Source organism: Scyliorhinus torazame, chromosome 6, assembly GCF_047496885.1.
Source record: "Scyliorhinus torazame isolate Kashiwa2021f chromosome 6, sScyTor2.1, whole genome shotgun sequence".
Lineage (NCBI taxonomy): Eukaryota > Metazoa > Chordata > Chondrichthyes > Carcharhiniformes > Scyliorhinidae > Scyliorhinus > Scyliorhinus torazame.
In genome coordinates, this window is record NC_092712.1 from 235,495,210 (window position 1) to 235,516,323 (window position 21,114).

Genomic DNA, 21,114 nt, shown 5'->3' on the forward strand with positions numbered 1-21,114 from the left:
GGTTTATGGTAATCTTCAAGGCACAGAATTCCCAGAGACTCCTTTACTCATTCCTTCAATAAACTCCATTTATAGCCCATTGAACATTCAGGCAAGCTCTGTCAAAACTGAAGCAAGAGCAGTAAAATTGTCCAATTGACAATCGCTATTTTTGCCCTGTTTGACTGTGTTGCACACAACTCCTTGTAAATATGCCTCCTCTGCTGCAGCTCCCCTTTACCTGCAGCTCTTTTTTGTGTTTGGCTCTATGACAGGTCAAGGGTCATTAGGTCACATGGGCCACTTTTTTTTTTATTCCAGAAAATTATAATTGATCCATTTATAATAGATGCAAGTGTTTGAAAGTTATGTTCAAACATTCTTAATTACACATTCCAAAGATGTTTTAAAGAAATTAAAATATTTTACTTATGGCACTGCTTCCAGATCATAGGTAAACTGATTAAAATACTCTCTTGTACACTCTAACTTTGCAGATGAGATGGAATTTCAAATAAAAGCCCACTTACAAACTTGTTTTACAACATTGCTGATTTCTAAATTACAGTTGTGAGGTTAGTCATGCCCAATCTGGTTTCATCATGGAAAGCTGAAGAACAAATTCCTTGAAATTAAGAAATTTTGAAGGGCAGAAAATAAAGAGCTCTAAAGGAATTAATTCATTGCCCTCTCTCTTCTCATAATTATTTTTTGAGAATGTGCCATTTGTGCACTCTTACAATACAGCAGTCGCATACATTCCTTCGTCCGCCTCTTTCTCCAGCCCTAACCTTTTCTTTTTAAATTAGAGTACCCAATTCATTTTTTCCAATTAAGGGGGCAATTTATCGTGTTCAATCCACCTACCTTGCACATCTTTGAGTTGTGGGGGCGAAACCCACGCAAACACGGGGAGAATGTGCAAACTCCACACGGACAGTGACCCAGAGCCGGGATCGAACCTGGGACCTCGGCGCCGTGAGACTGCAGTGCTACCACTGCGCCACTGTGCTGCCCTCGCCCTCACCTTTTCAAGCTCACTAATACTTTTATGGTGTACCCAGTGGGGTATTTTAATGATACTGCAAGTGAAAAGGGGTAAGTGGAGTCAATATAGCAGTGCAATGTTATATATTTGTGGTCCATGTCACTTTAAATTCAATACATTTTACACAGAATTACATAGAATATGCAGCAAAGAAACAGGCCATTCAGCCCAACTAACCTGTCCATGTGAGTCATCTACTTCATCGCAATCTTTCAACCTTGTTACTTCCTTTCTCCCATTTGCTTGTTCTAATATTTTGAAAGACTGGTGACCACCAAGTAGATTAAGGAATAAATGGTTCACTGAGGCAAATAACTATTTACAGAGAGTGAGATAAAGGCTCCTGTAATCAATGACTCCAAACTCCTAACAGTAAAACTCGCACACAGCCCCAAGATTTGCAGGTTCCGACCCGATTGAACCTCCGACACCTTGCCTCCCTAAAGGGTAACTCTGCCACACTTGTCTTGTTTGCATCTAAGCTATCTGCCTCAACACTTCCCCTGGTAGTAAGTTTCACTCTCTACTTTCTAACTTTTTTGAGTAAAGATATTTTGCCTTATTTTTCTATTTGATTTAACAGTAACTATTTTGTATTTTTGGTCCCTAGTTTTGGATTCTTCCACAAGTGGAAACATTCCCTCCAAATCTATCCTATCCGATCTATTAATAATTTTATAAACCTCTTTCAGGCCTCTTCTATGTCATGTATTTTCTATTAAAGAAAGTCCCAACCTCTTCAATCTTTCCTGATCGCTTATCTTCCTTGTAAAGCTTTTTTTGATTTGCTCCAGTATTTCAGTCATTTTTAAAGTAAGGAGACTAGAACCGTACACAGTTCTCTAAGTGGAACTTGACCAGACTCGTATACAAGTTTAACATATCTTCCCAACTTTTGAAACCTATACTCCTCAAAATTAATCCCACCATTTTCTTAGCATTTCTAATTGTTTAGCTGACCTGCAAAGCTGCTTTTAATGATTTGTTCACCTATATCTCTAAATCCCTTTACTCTTCTCCCCCATTCAGTTTCTTATTTTCCATGGTGCATCACCTCACGTTTATCTATGTTGATGTTAATTTTCCACTCAACTGCCCAGTCAACAAGTTTTCCAATGTCTTCATGTATGATGTTGCATTCATCCTCCAGTTTGGTATAATATGTTTTTTATGATATTGATGTACTTTTCCTAAATCCAAATCATGATTGTAAACATTTCCAAGTCCAGTTAATTTGGGGTGCTGAATTCTATAGTGGATATGATTGAATAGCCACTGTATCTCCCCACTGCTTGAAGTGTTTTACTCCCAGTAGCCATTTGATTCAGAATGATTAATCCTAGGGCCACTGCTGATCAGGAAACCAATTTGGAGGGATTGGCCCTAAGGGAGGACAACACCAAATGACTAGACAATGTGAGAGAAAAGTGGTTAGTGAGGCTTGACATGGAGGGAGGATGAATTGGCCCAAGGGGTCTATGGTGTCAACTGACTCAGGGATCTGGAGGGGTTTGTGACTCGGGGACCTGGAATTGTTTGTGAAGACTAGCTCAGAGGTATTGAAGGCAATCATATCAGCTGGCTATATGGTACAACGTCTGTAAAGCAGTGGGTGCACGGTGTGGCTGATTGTCATGTCCTTCAACCATGGGGGTATCATGGTGGGAACATCCTGATTAAGATGTTACTCCATGGATGTTATAGCAACACTCCACTACTCACAGATGAGGTATTAACTCCTGTGCAGAATTTATTGAACATGTGCGAATCAGACAGAGCTTGTAATTAAACTAACCATCATGCAAATGTTGCAGAGTTAGTGAACCCAGGCGCTGGCTGCACAGCATGGATGTGACAGTTGGTTCATTCACTCAGATTGTAATTACATTTGGGATCACTCTATCAGAGTAAGAAAGAAAGCACTGAAACATAGCAAACTAGGCCCAATTATTTGAATTGATATGAAGTCTGTCAAAGATCCAACTTCCTGCACAACCATTCAACAAACACTCTGGATGTTAATAATAGAAAAAAATCCCTTTGCATGTATATTTGTTCAAGGTGTCGTGATGCACCTTGCAATCATGTGTGCCAAGTAAGTGACCACATGTGACACTGGGTGTTGTTTTGTGTCAACCTAGTGGTTTGATGCTCTATAAAACACATGTCACATTAAACAGTGAAAGATTTCCCAGTCCCACGCTTGTGACCAGGGTGCTGCTGTCTGTTTAATTTTTATTATTATCCATTCATTTATTCAATTTGTAAGAGTATTTCAGAAAACAGCCAGTTCTTATCAAAAGTATTTCTTTAGCAAGCTCAATTATAATATTTTAAAGTTGTGTAAATGCTGGCAGTAGAGTGTAACTGTAGAATTTACTACTTAAAGTACAACTATTTTTCTTAACAGCAGCCAACAAACGCCATTTCATCCTTCTTATTTATTTGGACAGGTTGCTATTTTACTGCACGGAATCATTTACCTTTAACAGACCTAAATACAAGGATAGCACCAGGTTGTTTTACAATATAGATCTATCATTGTAAGTTTAGGAACGTGTTTCTCTACATTAGCTGTGACCATTCAATGCAATTTTCACAGCTTTAGGATATGGGAGCGTATTAACAAGTATCGCCGTTGTATAAGTCGTGTTTTCTAATGTATGTGCGCTCCGTGCATACATCTCAATGAAGCTTTCTTCCTTTGAAAGTGCACAATTTTGGTTTCGCTCCCCCCCCCCCCCCATTTATTTCTGTGATCTGGAATTTGTATCCACCAACTAAGCAACTAGATCGGTTACCCATATAACTTCCCATGTAATAATGACCTTTTCATGTAATTCAAAACTGATGCTAAAGAGAGAGATTTTTGAATGTTTTTCTTTATAGTGTTCTCAGTAATCTTTCACACGCGAAGTTGGAGTGACCATTCTGTATAATCTGCACTCTTTAAACCCGCGGCCTCCATTTACTTTTCTGGCGGTGATTTTAATTTGTAGGCTATTTAAAACACATATAATGTAAACTGGGTAGGGTGTGCAAACAACAGAAGTGATTCTGCTAGGAAAGGTCTATGCTGTTTGAATATTTGCAGAATTATAACCTTCATGATATTCAAGAAAGTTAGATTCAGGCGAGATGGATATCAATTGGTGCGTCGAAGATGCTTTGCATGTACTGTTTTTTTTTTAATGATGGAACCTCATTTGATGAAGATTATACAAATGAGCCAAATGTATTAGACCGAATAGGGGCCGGGTCTTATTTATTTTAATGTCATTTAAGATTTCCAAGGTCTGCATTAAACAGAACTAACTGTATTTCTGGTCCAGAGGATTTATGCGTGGTGGGAAATATATTTGATAGAAATGAATGAAGTCGATACAGCAAAGAAATTGACCCTAAACTCCATGAACATAATTTGTCTATCATCAATTGCATGGAGTGTGCCAGCGACAATGAGTGTAACAGGAAGAGGGGGAGATTCACACAATCTAATAATTGATATGGGAATAAAAGACCTCATTGGCCATAGCTGAATGGCGGCATAGCCATGATATAACTGCTTTGCATATATCCACACTGCTACTCGCTGCATTATGCTTCTAATAGCGAGCATATGCAACCTGTCACAATCTGGTAGCAAAGACAGTGATTGCAAACCAACCATGTGTAATATTACTTTAAATAGTATTATAGATTTATCTATGTTTTTTTTAAATATAGTCAATATTATTCTCCCCAGATGGGCTTGTATACCTAACAGCAATATCTTAGGAATTGCCTTGAGAAGTAAGCACAAGAGTTGATACAATAAAACCTTCAGAAAATCAACATCGCCTGCCAAAGTTAATCCAATCGCTTTAGTGATTAACGGTAAATGTAACTAAAAACATCGGTATAAAGTTATCTTCGGGTTGATACATTTAAGGTTTTTTTTAAAAAAGAGACATTCTCCATAAATGAGGCTTAATGATCAGATTGCCACCGGTCCTGACAGTTATGAGAAGCGATATTGACAGAATAGCTGCGAAGGTAAACCCAACGCTGTTTGAATCATGAATGAATATCTTGACTATATTGTATTGATCGGCCTTGTCTAAATGCGATCGTCGTGAATACCAAGAAAGGGGCCATGGACGCATTCCTGTTTAAGAAGTGCATTTGGTGTTTTGGCGCAAGGGTCTCCGACAAGGGTGGGCAGTGAATCTCAAAAAAGTTTTATTCTATTGTGATGCTTGGATCAAGGAAAAGAGAATAACCTTCATACTTCTGGGTCTCATTTGGTGAGCAGATCGTGTCAGGAACATTTTTTTAATTCAGTTTGTGGACTTTTTTTGCAGATAGCTGAATTTTGATTTTTTTTTTTAAATGAATAATGTGTCCCTTATCCGGATCACAGGAGCTCCTCTTAAGGAAATGCTGTATCTTTAAGGAGAGTGAAACAAGCAGCTATGCAGCTTCAGTACGCCACTGTTTTACTAGAGTGTTTCTGGAGCTCAAGGAGCTGCAAATATTTCCCCACCTGTGAAACAGATAGAGAGCGAGGGGAAATGGCTGTACCAGCTCTCTGTGGAAACATCACTGGTAAGACCGACAAAACGTCTACATGGGCCACAGCGACCGTTCAAGTTTACCTCCAGATGTTAGTTGCATGCCATTGGGAATGTGCGATCGCTAAACCCAGAGCAAGGAATAGGTAACCAAAAAAAGAGAGACATCCATTCATCTCCTGGCCGTGTTTAACTGTTGCCTGGTGCAATAAATACTTTTTTTTAAAACATAAATCCTTTTAAAACTTAATCTGTCACAAAGTAGTCTTTGTATTTCAGAAATAAAACATAGACGCTGTCTGGTGTAAGTACAGTGTTGGGGGAAAGATGTTTTAAATTGCGAAGAAGCTGTATTATTAAGAGTTTGAGATTTAATGCAATAAAATGCAGGCAAGTTTTATGTGGTAATACTGACAAATTGATTTGAACTGCTCTACGTTAAGGTCCAATTGGCATGCCCATCAACCCATCACGGCGTTTCAGGAGATCATCCATTTAAACAAGGATCACGTTACGTGTAACAATAGCTTAACCTTTGACTTCAGATGGCAAATCGGTTGGATTTGGGGAAGCGCTCGTCCCAGTTATGTATGGAATGAATGAGGCTCAATTTGGCGTGGCATGAATTTAAACTGAGATTACACTACATAGTGTTCATTGAAAGTCAATTGTTGTACTGTCATTGCTGTAAAATGCTGCATTAGCCAAATATTCCAATCGTTTTTTTTTAAAATCTGGCCTTGCAAAGTCAACCTTCCTCAAAAGTTCTTCTGAAGGTCTATAATTTCTATAATGTTCTATATTTTGGAGCAGGTGATTTTCAATGGCAAGTTTACTCTAACTTGTCCAATTTGGCCAGTGTTGTCTCCTTTTAACATATTTTTGTGACGACCCTTTTGGAATGGGAGTGTGCAATAGCAGAGGTGGTGTTAACTGCAGGGGATGAAGCTGATGTCCTGGAGGACAGGAAGAGTGAGGCAATAGCCATTAACAGTTCGCCTTGGCATTCAGCTCCGTGTCACAGCCCTAAGTGAACAACATGTACAGCTCACTTTATTTGTCAGCAAGTGTCACGTTTGCTTTAAATCCTCAACCTGAACAACTCTGACTCTGTTTCGGGGTTCCCTGAGTGTTATTTTAGTGTAAATGCATATGCTGATTGATGTACCTAAATATCTCACAGAGCTCCCCAACAACATTCATAAAGCAAGGAGATTCAGCAAGTTTGTTGAAGTGATCTCTTCTTAAAGGAATCTTGGATCCATCGAGTTGCATCAAAACTTTTCCCTAATGAATGCGTTAAATGAGCTGATTTTCTAAATGAGTTTATTTTGTCTAAAATGGAGCTCGAGATGTATATAACTAAAAACATCAAAATGAAATCTGCGTATATTCTTTCTAAAGTATTCATTCTACAGTCCCCTGTATATTCGTGTTAATAATGTTACAAAGATGGGGTGGTGATTTTCAGTATAGTTTTATTCTTATTTTGGCTATTGCAAAACGTTCGGTTTTAAAGTCAACATGAAGTTAAAGGCTAATTTTTGATAGATTTTGATCATTCTTCAACGTACCCATTGGATCTCCGAACACATCTGGAAGCCGATTTCAAACATTCTGGCTTTGTATTTCAATTATTATCTCCTTTTGTGTCTGGAGGTGTCACTAAATCTCGCCATCTCTCCAAAACAGTTTGATATGAAACCACTTGACACGGGTGACCTGCGCTCTGAAACGCGTATGTGTTCCATTACTGGGATCCCGTGTGCTCATTCGTGCATTGATAATAAATGTTCAATAGGTTTGCGCGCAGTTTAGTAGCCGATGGTACCTTGGAATCTTTTCCGGTACCATCACTTTTAAGAGGCATCAAGAGATTTGTGCAAACATTGAGCTCTCGCTGCTGCCTCGTGCAATCTCCCCTCTTGCTCTCTCTCTTCCTGTCTGGCTCATTCTGCCTTGCACAACCTTAAATATTGGCTTCCTCGTAATTTGAAAGGACCATTCCCGCCATCAGTTTTGCAAACATTCTCATTTTGTAATTCAATTATTATGTACTTTACATCCGGATATGTCATTATGTGATATAGTCACATTTTGCCTTATTGAGTTTTGCGCCGGATCTCACAGGGTTAAAAAAATATTGTCCCACGTCCACTGATATATTGACAAAAGACCTCAACTTTGAGCAACAGTATCTGAAATAATTACCAAATATATACATGGTGAAGCTCATTGAGGAATTAAAGAGTGCGTTGCCTATATTTACAATTCTCAAATGGCCTCTGTCGCTGGTACGTAAGTAGGCAATGACATCAGGACTCCTTGGGAAGGGTAAAGTGTCTGCAAGTAAAACGATTCAGCGATAGGCGTGCAAGTGGTAAAATATTGTGCACCTGTAGAAATTACACTCTCACAATGAGGAATGTGTGATATTTCACCAGAGTACATATCTGGATTCGTGTTGAATTTACTGTTCCCACTATCAATGCTTTTAAACTTTCATACTCTAACCTATCACATCTGCAAGTGAATAGTTTAAGAAACTGCCATTTGTTAGTTAATTTCCGTCAAGGAGTGCGTTATTTCCAAACTTTGTAATGACCTTCTCGGGTTCTTGCAGATCACCTATACATTTAATTAGAAGATAGCGATCTATACAGTTTGAAATATTCAACTTCATGTGTCACCACACTGTAAAACCCCATGGTCACGGATCTCTTTGGATTTTTTAAATGCAGGTAATTTTCATTATTTTTTTTTAAAAACCTAATATGTCAAAATACTGTTTTACAAAGGCTAACTCAATTTGAGAACACGTACTTTCATCTGTAAATTGAAGCAATTATGCAGGAGATATTATATTATGTAGACTGTGTTCTCTGGATAGTCATCAATCATCCACTATCGAGCTGTCAAAGCGGGCAGATTCGTTTCTTGGAGGCAGTCTTCCAGCTGGGGAGAATAGTAGAACATCATCATTAATTAGAGTGTGACCCCGCGGCTATTCACATGTCTGAACCCATGAACATTCGAGCAAGTCTACACACCATGGGTTTGTACAGAAATGTGCTATACAGTACCACCAAAGCAAGGCACGATTTAAGGTGGGGGAGAGTTTCTTCACGTTCATCTGTTGCAAGAAGCCAGACATGTCTCTGCCTATGTGTCTGTGCCCATAGATAGGTTCAGGTAGATAAAATCCTCAGTTACAGAGAGAGAAACACGATTCACAGTGTCAACCCAGGACAGTAACATAAGTTCGGTCATAACGTTTGTGTCAACAAACATAAACATGGATCTAGTGAATAATCTGCTGAAGTTCGCGTGTTTATTCAGTGCCAGTGTCAAGTATCTGAGACACATCATTCACCCACACACACAGGGAGAAACTTTTACCCCAATCTATAAAATAAAGAGGAAGAATTCAGTGTTTCATAATCACCAACACGACAGTGTCTAGTAAAAATGTATAAATATGCCGGTTATTAATTATTTTCCATAAGTCTTGTACTTCCTGGGCAATTGCTCTTTCAATGGATACGTCATCTCTTACCTATGTAGCCTAATGGTTAGATACATTGTTTGAAACCTCACACTTGGCATATAAACACACATATATATGACCTAATATATCCAGAATTGATCTGTTCCCTTTCCAGGCAGGATATTAGTTTAACTGGCTAACTGCTGGGTTCTGGAGTGCAGCAGTGAGTATGGGTGCATTGAAATATTGTGGAGCTCACTGTTGCACTGACTGCTGACTTTTCCTACCCTCTATTACTGTAGTACAATAGGGTGGAGCACAAGTTGCAGCTGTTCATTAATATGTTTCTAATTAAATTCAGCTCCTTCCCCCGCGATCAGCGAACAACTATTAACCCAATAACAGAGAGCGCACTTTGAGCGGCCATTTGCACAGTGTAACACGATTGCCAACAATGGTCGTGGCTAAATTAGTATAAATGCCATATTGTGCTCAATTACCTTGGAATTCACACTGAGGCTACACTTAACTCGGGGCTGTTCTTCCACATTTATATTTGAAGCATTTGTGTGTGTGTTTTTTTTTCTCCCCCCACCGTGAAGGTATCTTGGAGTTAGGCTGGAGGCATTTTAAAGCTGGCTTTATCTGACGTCATGCCTACTGATATTAACTAAGTTCAGGGGCAGAACACTTTCTCTCTATCTGACTCGCTATCTTTGTGTGTTTTCCCATCTGCAAAACCACTCGTTTTCCAAAGCAACTGGAACGTCCAGTCATCTTGGCAAAACGAGATAGCTGAACTAGCCTAGTTATGTTCAGGGAAGGGGAGTTGGGGGAGGGGGGGTGGCGGAAAGGAGGGGGGGGGGTAAAGTTTTAAGCTGTATGTAAATAAATTAAATGTGCCGTTTTCCTTCGCCCTATCGAGAATCTCGGAGCCTGTGCGCTTGCCAATCAATTGGTACGGTGAAACCGAGCAAGGCTGCAATAGCGTGGAGATCAGGCGTCTCTCTCTCTCTTTTCTGAATGTTGCGAACCTTGGACGATGTCGTACCCACAGTTCGGATATCCCTACACATCAGCACCTCAGGTATGTCATATCGATCCTTCAATTTATTTGATCGCATTCAAGGGACTAATTGATCGCTAGTGGCCGTTTCCGCTTTTCAACATTGCTTTGCCCCCTAGCTGATCTCGAATTCACTTCAATACAGATAAAATGTGACGTGGCTTAACTTTACTATCCATAATAATAAATGCATGCGTAATTGGAAAGAGCGAAGTTGATCTATAGAGAAGTGTTTTCTGTATGGAGAAGGGGAGGGGGGGAAGCAGAATATTCGCATTGGAGCCATATTAAGGAGTCCCAGTGGAGATATTCAGCAGGAACGATCCCCCAATTTATATCTGTGTTTATTATTTGTCTTTTTATATATAGTTCCTGATGACCACCAGTCCCCTGACTACGTGCTGCGAGTCAAGCGGCAGGACGCTGGTGGATTCAGGGGCTGCCGCTTCTGCTCAAACCCCTGTCTATTGTCCCATGTATGAGAGCAGGCTGCTGGCCACAGCCAGACATGAGCTCAACTCTGCTGCTGCCCTCGGAATGTACGGGAGCCCGTACACCACCAACCAGGGATATGGCAACTATGTCACCTATGGGACAGAACCCTCTGCTTTCTATTCCCTGGTAAGTAATCCTCTGATCACTATTATTATCACCGTCAATTAGCATTGGGAAAAGCAAACTGCCCATGATTTATCATGGAAGGTTTTAGTATCAGATCAGCCCATTGATTTAGGTTGATCATTGTTTTTTTTTCCTTTGACTCAGAACAAGTATTTCAATCAACATTAGCAAATTGCAAGAGTTCAATATTAAAGGACAGTAACCGTATGCCGCATTGTAACTTGATCCTAAATTCTTCCTGAGAGTTAACTCGCACTATTAACTATTAGGCAACATTCCACCACTATTGAACAATACATTCCCTGTGGGAAAAGTACTGACAATGTTTTATTAGTAGCTTATGAAAATTGTTATTATTATTCACGAACACTGAATGTTTTCCTGAAACCTGCCTTAAGAGCTTAAAAGCCCATGTGTGTGTGATATATGAATTCACATTTCGCATTTCACAACTGAAGGACATATTCTTCACTATCATATGTATAAACCTGTGAAATGTATATAGCAATGTACACATAAAGCACAGAATTAAAACACGGTTGTACAATTTTGAAGTATTTGTGCAAAGTGCATTTGATGTATTTTGACAAATAGCAGCTTCGGACCCGCAAGCCCCTTTATGTACTGAAAAATATAGCTCAATTATGTTATGAGACCAGCTGCCAGAAAAGTGCCATTTATAACTGGACGTGGCATGATGGATCAATTCCCAGATAGAGCAACTTCCCTGATAGAATGAGAAATTTGACAACAAGCAAATAAAAGCATTGCAGAAATTGAAGTTCAACAACTAAAGTGAAGTGTCAGAACCCGAAATAAGCTGTTTCAGCACCCCTCCCTAATACCGTTTACACCTTAGTCTCAGGTTGATCTTAGACTTGAACAAAATAAACATATTGATGTAATCAGCTATTAAAACTTGACCTGTACTGAAATGCCAAGTGTTCCTAGTGTTATTGATGTTTATCTGATTGTAGCATACCATTGTTTGTATAGTTTTGCTGCCAAGTGTTGTTTAGGCGCTGTTTTTGTGTTGTTGATCAAAACAATCAGCGCACAGTTTTCTATGAAATAAAAGTGCTGGTAAAGAAGTCAAGATGTGCCAACATGTCTCTTTCAGAGTCCATTTGACACCAAGGATGCAGCAGGATCTGCGCATGCGGGAATCACCCAGGCAGCTGCCTATTATCCATACGATCCCAGCTTGGGACAGTATCAGTATGACAGGTGCGCAAGAATATCACCCTAGTCCAGTCCACTTGTGATCACAGTAATACTATATATAATATTGGAAGCATACACCAAGCAGCCATTTGTGAGAGATGTACTTATGCGTAAATGCGTATAACTTTGGAATTATTTTAAATACGCAATATTTTTTTAAAAACCTGCAGTTTTCTTGGAGATGCCAAAAATAAAGGAAATTGGCCTTTCAGAATAGTTACATGGAAAATGCATCAAAACACGAAATGCAATTGCCGTGCAACGACAAGAAAAGTGGCTGCTTGGGTTTTGAATTGCTCGTGACTTGTTTCTTAGTTTGATTAAACGTTGTCACTTTTCAAACTCTCTTTTGCACAGAGGTGCCTGTACCGTATTTACAGGAAATGTTAATGGTGTGCGTATCTATGCAGTTATTAGTTTCAAGATTGTCAAAAACCACTTAAGTCACTTTAACGCTTCAAGCCCACTGCTTGTGTGTGACCTTTTCCCGGCTAAGGTGCATTAAATATTGAAGTGCAGCTGAGTGGCTTTAACGCATTGATAACTGTTTTATCTTAGAAGGAAGGGGCAAGATTGTAGAGTGAACGGTATTTGGGCGAACATATTGTTGCAGTGGTATGTGGAATGGACAAGAACCCTTCGACAGATTTAGAGAAAGGGAAATGCTCTAACTGGAGAGATGTGACGGACTGACTGCAGCACATTTCCTCCTCCAGCCCTTTCTTTGCCTCCTCGCGCTCGTCTCTGTCACACTCTCTCATCCAGCAATTTTTCAGTAGCCTTAGCATTTTATGCTTCCATTTCATTTAGCTGGCGCCCGTTCTATCGTACATTTTTTTTATCACAACGGGGATCAATATTATATTTCAAAAGCCCACACGCCACTGTCAGGCATCACAGCTAAAATAAATGATGCAAGTGAAGCGAAAGTAAATGTGCACTGCCCATGATCTTTGCACATAGAGGCGAGTTACTTATGTTTAATATACCACTCATTGATTAGAGCAAGTTAAACATCTCGGCCTTTATTTTTTAAGACATGACCAAATGTGAAGAGAATAAAATAGCAGCGATTGTACCTGCAGATCAGGGAAGACAGTGATGCGAATGCCTTAGTTTTCAGAGATTCCATATCGCAGAACTGTGTTAAGTGGGCAAGTTTCATTGCGTTTTTAATATTCCTGCAATTTAATTGCGTTGATCTGTGAGTTAGTGGCCAAATACTGAGTTTCATTCCATGCTCAGAACCCCTTGTGACAAATTCAAAGTGGATAACTGCATAGGGCCTGCATAATGATAGGCGGCCGTTTATTAATTTTCAATTCTTCTTCAACAAACTTAGATATGGTGCGGTGGACCCAGGCGCCAGGCGTAAAAATGCAACCCGGGAAACGACCAGTACTCTGAAAGCCTGGCTCCAGGAGCACAGGAAGAACCCTTACCCGACCAAAGGGGAGAAGATCATGCTGGCCATCATCACCAAGATGACCCTGACCCAGGTCTCCACCTGGTTCGCCAACGCCAGGAGGAGACTCAAGAAAGAGAATAAAATGACCTGGTCGCCCAGGAATAAATGTACCGATGACAAGAAACCTTACGATGAGGAAGAAGATGAAAGTGCAAACGATAAAAGCCCGCAAGATATACACAATGATGGTTCGCTCTCGCTGTATTCTTCCTGGTAGACATGTATACGCGTAGATCCACACCAAATAATGTACTTAATAATTTATAGTGCAATGATGTGCCTCGCATATATAAGAAAAAGTCGCTAGAAAAACAGAACTCAAGAATATATATATTTATATATATTTAAAATAATGAAGCAATTAGGAGTGAAAGGGTTACATCTTCTAGTCAGTTTTTGTTCAATGTAAGTATTTGATAACCGGTTTGAATTTATTAGAAAGCACTTCAAAACTTATCTTCACATTTCTGAAACTGTGTTTCTGACAGATACCACATGCAAAGAAGACAAAGAGCTCCAGCTGAGTGACCTCGATGACTTTGATGGGATCGAGACAGAAAGTGACGAGTGTGAATTGAAAGGCCCATTTCAACACATGGACAACAATCAGACCAGGGTCTCCGATTGCCCGGCTGACCAGTGCAAGAAGGTCTCTTTAAAGATACCCCTTTCAACACCGCGAGATCGCCATTCTGAAAAGGTCAAGGACTGTCTGAAGCGAGTAATGGCGAGTTCCGAGCAAGACCTAATGGTAGGAAGACAGAGAGGGCGCGACTCCAAGCTTTGCTTCCAGCAGCAACAGCATAGTCAGCAGCTGCTTGACAACAAACCTCGGATCTGGTCCCTCGCTCAAACCGCTACTTCATTGAGCCAAACTGAATACCCATCTTGCATGTTGAAACGACACCAACAGGCCATCTCCTCCTCGCCTCCCTTGGCCTCTATGCCCACCAGCGTGGTGGATAGACAAGATTCCCCAGTGACCACCCTAAGGAATTGGGTCGATGGGGTTTTCCACGACCCCCTACTCAGACACAGCACTTTGAACCAGGCATTAACCAACACCACCGTTTCCTGGGCCAGCACCAAAGGTGCTATCTTGGACACAGAGGCAATGGGGCGTTCTTTGGGAACTCCTACAAATATGATTAAAGGACAGATCACAGGCTTACCCCAACAAGAAACTAATAAGGACCTCTCAATATTTCCTAAAACAGGAAACAAAATGTTTTGTTCATAACAAATCAAAATGGCATGGACTTTTTTTCTGAAGCCTGCTGATGGACTACGAAGAGGCAAACTTTAACTCTGAGACGTTCTATTCACAAACCCAACCCGTCTTTTATTAGACTTTATATTATATTTCATCACTGTTTTAAACGTTTCACAAAATAACTGCAGCTATTTCAAGAGCTCTTTAACTGAATAGTGCTGTGTAATTTATTCAAGTCCATGTTGGAAAGCACGTCTGGACTATAGAATAGACATATCGGTAACGTTTACAATCCCAGAGTTTACAGAAGTGGGTATCTTGGGTTGGGATTCGAAGCCTGCTTGAAAGCATGCAAATATAATTCCCCGAAAATCCAGTTTTTGGAAAAAAAATATTTATGCTACCGTCAAGCTATGCCAATGGATCACAAGCAACACTTATTAAAAGTTTACACCATTGCACAACTTTTTGGCTTTGAAACATACGAGAATATATGTTAAACATATGTGCACTGAAATAAATGTGCTCTTTTAGAGGTAACTCACGAGTGGTGTCTGGTTACATTATGGACCGGTAGAATAATCTAATTTTGAGTTCAAGTGGTACTGCTTCAATTTCCCATTTTAATGTTCTATCGCTTTAACTGAGCGTTTACACAAACCATATTCTTCGCATTGGCTGATTCAGATAGTGAAAATAACCTGCAACTCCTACCTGAGATAGTCTATAACAGAGTGCACTTACAGTACACTGGAAAAAATGTATTTTGGGGGAAATAGTAATTGACAAAGTAAGCTGCTTCCCCAGCCAACACTTTTTCTTTGCTGAATTGTGTGCCATTGTACACTTGAACTCATCGTTGCCATGTCACATTAGATCAAACAGTAGTCAAAATATTTTGATTCGGAAACTAGGAAGATTATCTTGATTGCCTCTGCAAACTTGAATTAGGTGAAATGGTCAAAGCGCCAGTTGTGCAAAATTTAAAGAAAAAGGCATTCGGTCATAGTTGCAGTCACAGAAAAATGTGAACACTTCAGCATGTATGTTGGGAAACAAGGTTTAAGGGTTACTGTGCCAGGGTGCATGGGCATTCGTATCGCTGGGAGGTGCTTGTTTACACATTCCTGTCTAATTGGAAAATATATTTAATACAGAAAATGTATTTTACCCCTAATATCTAACAGGATGTCAGAAGCAGGATGGCTAAAATGGTATGACATTGGTTAAAACACACCACATATTTTATTGTCTTCGAAACATTAAACAATGCATACATTTATCACATTATTCAATACATTTTAAAGAGCTTCTTTGCATTTGCTGAGCACAAACAACAACTCCAAATTAAATTATTCAGGTTATGGTATTGCCAAAAAGGTAAAGTTTGCGAATAAAATACTCTTATTTGTGTTCTCGATTTCAGTTCTTGGACCAAGAGAATGGTTGCGTAGTGGGTCATTATTATGAGCAGGTTTCACATAATATCAGGTTGATTTTTTAAAATCAAACGTCCATTTTCTATTTTGTGTAACTTTTTAACTTCGGTGGGGGGGGGCGCGGGGGGGTGAATAACAAAATAACATATTTGCAGTCGGTTATACCAGCCCATAATAGTTGTCGCTCTGAATGTTTGGCAGCAACCTCAAATCAGCTTCACAAACATCTCATGCAATTCCCAGCAAAATGGAACAGCGTCTGCAAACATGTTATAAATTCAGCTTGCAATTTTAATTAGGGCTGCGAACTGTCATGTGCCAAATTGCTTGTTTTGAAATCAGGATTGAAAAACAACCCCCCCCCCCCCCCCCCCCCACCACCACCACCACCACCACATTTTTTCTTTTACCTCTGCTCGTCTTATGTGTACCTGATATAAAAATAATCCGAACATTATGCGCATCAAACTTAATAAGAAAATAAATTGTATTTGAAGACTATTTTAAATTTTTTGTCACTAAAAATATAAAAGAACCGTGTGGAGCATATTGTAAACCTGCTTAGTCGTATTTGTACACACCATCTAGGATACCATATAGTGCATAAACTATGCACTAAAGAAGCAAATCCAATGTATCACCCCATAGTTATGGTGGGTGAATTCAATGTCTTCTATATATATCATGAGCCAGATCTACTACAATAAGGATTTATGCAGTCACACGTCTTGTCACTGTATTAAACTTCCCTGTTCTTTCATGATATTGTCGCGATCACAAATGTTGCTATTTGCTAGGCCCACTTGTCAGAGATTCTGACAAGAGACCTTGGTCGCCCAAATGTGCAACAGCTCAGATAATTTGAAGTGAAATTTTCATCTTGACACTAACCCCTCAATTTCCAGAGACTCTGCACCCTATGATCTCTAAGGCAGGCTAGGCTTTGCGGAGGGCCACGTTTTCGCTGAAAAGGGCAAAAAGAACTTAAATTAGTTGTAATAGATAAAAGGGCAAAAAAAAGAGTCAAGGGTACTTGACAGTAATAGCGAAAGTCTATTCTCCAGGGGAAAGTGTACAGCTAGAGGCTGGAGTATGATGAATTTTAATGTAGCTCGGGTCAGCCAGAGTCTTTAACTGAAACCTTAGACAAATAAATAATTTTCAAAAATAATGCAACTGACAAAACTCTGGGTAATGTAGCCATTAGACGGGGTAGGTGGGGAGATGCAATTGTACTGAAATTGCAATGGAAAGGTAGATTGCGCTGAGGGTGGAAATAAAGAATCAGTTTTCGCTGGATACTCTAAATCATTCAGCCGTGGCAAATTCAAACACACAGAGGAGTGGATGCTAAATTAACAGCGCTTTTTACATAGAGCCCAAATAAAACTGTAATCACCGACGCGTTACTTTTCATTAACCGAGTTTGACAGCAGCATATTCAGCCTCGACAAGGGAACATAAGCAAGGAAATAACTGCTCTCAAACAGAGAGTCATAAGATAATTCCTTAAGCTCCATTAACAACTCTTAGCCGCAGGAAATGGGCTCCCTGAAAACATCTCAAAATCTAAAAGCTTTATCGACCTCTCAAACCCTTGCTGATGGTTCTATTTTTTAACTTAGAGAAAGATGTCCAGCCGAGGTAATAGACTCTGACACAACACCTTCTCATTTGTAAAAGGCAGACTTAAACGACATTTGAAAATCAACCAATTAAGCTTTAAACATCATTGACACATGAGAATATTTATGATTTATGACATCCACGTTTCATTTCTTTCTAGCATCTATGCTGTCATAGCTACAGTTAAAATAAAATAATAATAATACACATTTTACATGAAAACAAAATAATGAGATCGGTGCAGCACTAACGTGCTGGAAGATTTATGTATTGCATCACGTCAACATGCAGCCTTCACAAGAACAATGAAGCAAAATGATGGCTAGCTCACCATGCAAATTAGCCAACTGCACATGTGATTTTTTAAAACTTTAAAATGGTTAGAATTGTGTTTTATTAAAGACATCTTTGCAGAATAGCTATAAGACAGTTTTCATGCAAAGCAAGAAGCCAGATAACAACATACAGTGTTACAAAATATGATCCAGTTTCTTAACTGGTAGCTCCAAGAATACATAAAAATATTATCTCAACACACATTGGGTGAAGACTAAGAATTGTTAAATTTGTGTGTGTATGTTATCTTCAGCAAATGCTTGAAAGAAGCACATTTGTATCAAGTCTTAGTTTGTTCTAATTTTGGTACTTGCATAATCTAATCCATGCGAGTCCTGTCATAAAATGAGTAACTTTTAGATCATTCAGCCCATGACATATGGAGATTACTACATTTAAGAGATGCCTGGATCAGCTAAGAGAAAGCATTTTCTAATCACATTATTTCCTATGGAAAGACTTCTGAAATTCATTTCTGTGTCATTAAATGCCTGTCAAAAACAAGCTGCTTGTTTCTAAACATTTGTTTTAATTTGCAGTGCACTTCAGTGATCTGAAGTGGCCTTTCACCCCTCTGGTAGTCTGTATCATTAATCGTCTGTTAATAACCCAAAGTCACAGAGCAAAAGCCACACAATGTGATGAAGCAGTTCCATGGTTATACTTTGTCCTGGAAGTTACATTAGAGCGGACTAAAATCTGCACATTAATGCATAATAGTTTGCAATTGGACCTAAGCAATCATTACATTTAGTTCAGTGGTTGGTTCCACATTGATAAGGTGTAAATAAAAATATAACTCCTGTTTCTGGTCCAAAATATTTAATGCCGTGCATGCTTCAGAGTATCCATATTTTGTTACTGAGAAACCCCAACATGTAAGTTTGGGTTTGTCCAAAATGAAGTATAATCTTTCCCTTTAGAGATCTTTGCGATATATTAAGCCCAGAATGCGTAAAGCCATGACTTAAAGTCTTCCTAAATGTATTATGGGGCAGTACTGGAGCTTAGCCACAGAGTAGCTGTAAACTTCTTTTAGATATTCATGCACAGCGTTATCTAGCCTCAAGTAGAAGAATCTCAGGTCTAAATATATCTCTCCATGCCTCCTTAGTGAGCCAAACAAGCCAATCCACATGGCCTTGGGTATTTAAGGCTTATCTGCTTCAGGTGTATGATTATCTGGCCTATTACAAAATTGCTGTTGCTAAATTATGCCTATTATATGTTTCAAATTTTACCAGTGTTCTCCCCTCAGGCCAACTGCCAATACTTGCTGAAAATCTTGAATTCTTTTCAAAATTGAAAAATAGCATAAAAGTGCTAGATACAAGGCTATAGGTATGAAAAATGAATAAAAAAGGGAAGACAGAACATAATAGAACGGCTAATTTGTCTTTCATAACCTCACGATGTCCCATAGTGCTTTACTGGGATTGCAGAAATTTGGAAGTGCTGTCGTTTATTACACTAGAGAAGATCAGCAGCCATTTTCTACACTGGATTGTTCAACCAACAGCAATGATGTAAGTAGTAGATAATCTATTTCCCTGATGAAGAAACACTGGGGGAAACTCTCCTCCATTAATTAGAGCTATATTTTTACTCCCACCTGTATTGGATGAGTGAGACCACAGTTTAATGTCTCATCGCAAAGATGGCCTTTCCAACAGTGCAACATTTCCTCAGTACTGCACTGAAGTGTCCGCTAGAGTAATGTACTAATGTGTCTGGAGTGGGGCTTCTGATTAAAAGGAAGGAGTGCTACCACTGACAGTGTTATAGTTTATTTGCAATATTCAGTCAAAATGGTCTACTAATATTATTTCAGATACTTGGGAGTATTGTCAACTGTGCGGAGGAAATGATAAACTTCAACAGTACAAACAGGATGATGGTAAGGGTGGACAAGCGGCAGGTGAAATTTAATGCAGAGAAGTATCAGTGATTCATTATAATAGGAATAATGAGGAGAGGGAATGTATAAGAAAGGATATCATTCTAAAGAGGGTGCAGGAGCAGAGGGACCTGGGATATTTGTGCACAAATCATTGCAGGTTGAGAAAGTGCTTCATAAAGCTTACAGAATCTTAGGCTTTTTAAATAGGGACAGAATGCACAAAAACACATCAAACATTTCTGCGGAAAATGAAAGCTCGTGGTGTAAATTAATGGCTTGGATACAAGCTTGGCTAGCTAACAGGAAACAGACTTAGGCATAAATGGGTCATCTTTTTGGTAACGAATGGTGTTCCACAGGGGTCAATTCTGGGGCCTCAGCTTTTTGCAATTTATATAAATGATTTGGATTAAAAGATGGAAGATATGGTTGCTGCATATGCTGATGGCCTAAAGGTAGGCAGGAAAGTAAGTTGTGAAGAGGACATAAGGAGGCTACAATCAGATGAAGATAGGTTAAGTGAGAGGGCAATGATTTGGCAAATTGAGTGTGGAAAAATGTGAAATTTGCAACTTTGACAGAAAGAATAGAAAAGAAGCCTATTATCCTAAATGATGAGAGATTACAGAGCTCTGGGAAGCATGTGTCTCAGTGCACAAATCACAAAATGTTAGTACGCAGGTACAGCAAGTAATTAGGAAAGCTAACATTAAGGAATGTTATCAATTATTGTAAGAGGAATTTAATACAAAAGTAGGGAAATTATGCTTCAATTATACAGGATATTGGTGAGACCACATCTGGAATACTGTTTATCGTATTGGTCTCCTTTATTGAAGGAAGGAAATAAATGCATGAGAAGCAGTCCGGAGAAGGTTTACCAGACTAATAACCGGAATGGGAGGGTTGTTTTATGAGGAAAAGTTGGACAGATTAGGCTTGTATCTGCTGAAGTTTAGAAGAGTAAGAGTTGACTTGATTGAAACATCTAAAATCCTGAGGGGTCTTGACAGAGCGGATGTGAAAAGGTGTTTCGTCTTGTGGGAGAATTTAGAACTAGGGGTCACTGTTTCCATAGAAGGAGTCACCCATTTAAGACAGAGATTAGGAGATATTTTTTATCTCAGAGGCTCGTGAATCTTTGTAACCCTCTT

At 39.3% G+C, this 21,114-nt stretch overlaps 1 protein-coding gene across 1 annotated transcript; it reads left to right on the forward strand.

The window, feature by feature from the left end:
* The first annotated feature begins 9,965 nt into the window (after window positions 1-9,965).
* LOC140425339 (iroquois-class homeodomain protein irx-4-like) lies at window positions 9,966-16,072 on the forward strand. Its single transcript, XM_072509498.1, has 5 exons — window positions 9,966-10,154; window positions 10,503-10,754; window positions 11,875-11,981; window positions 13,321-13,634; window positions 13,935-16,072. Exons 1-5 carry the CDS (start codon window positions 10,110-10,112, stop codon window positions 14,684-14,686), a joined length of 1,470 nt encoding a protein of 489 aa, XP_072365599.1. The 5' UTR covers window positions 9,966-10,109; the 3' UTR covers window positions 14,687-16,072.
* Window positions 16,073-21,114: the final 5,042 nt, after the last annotated feature.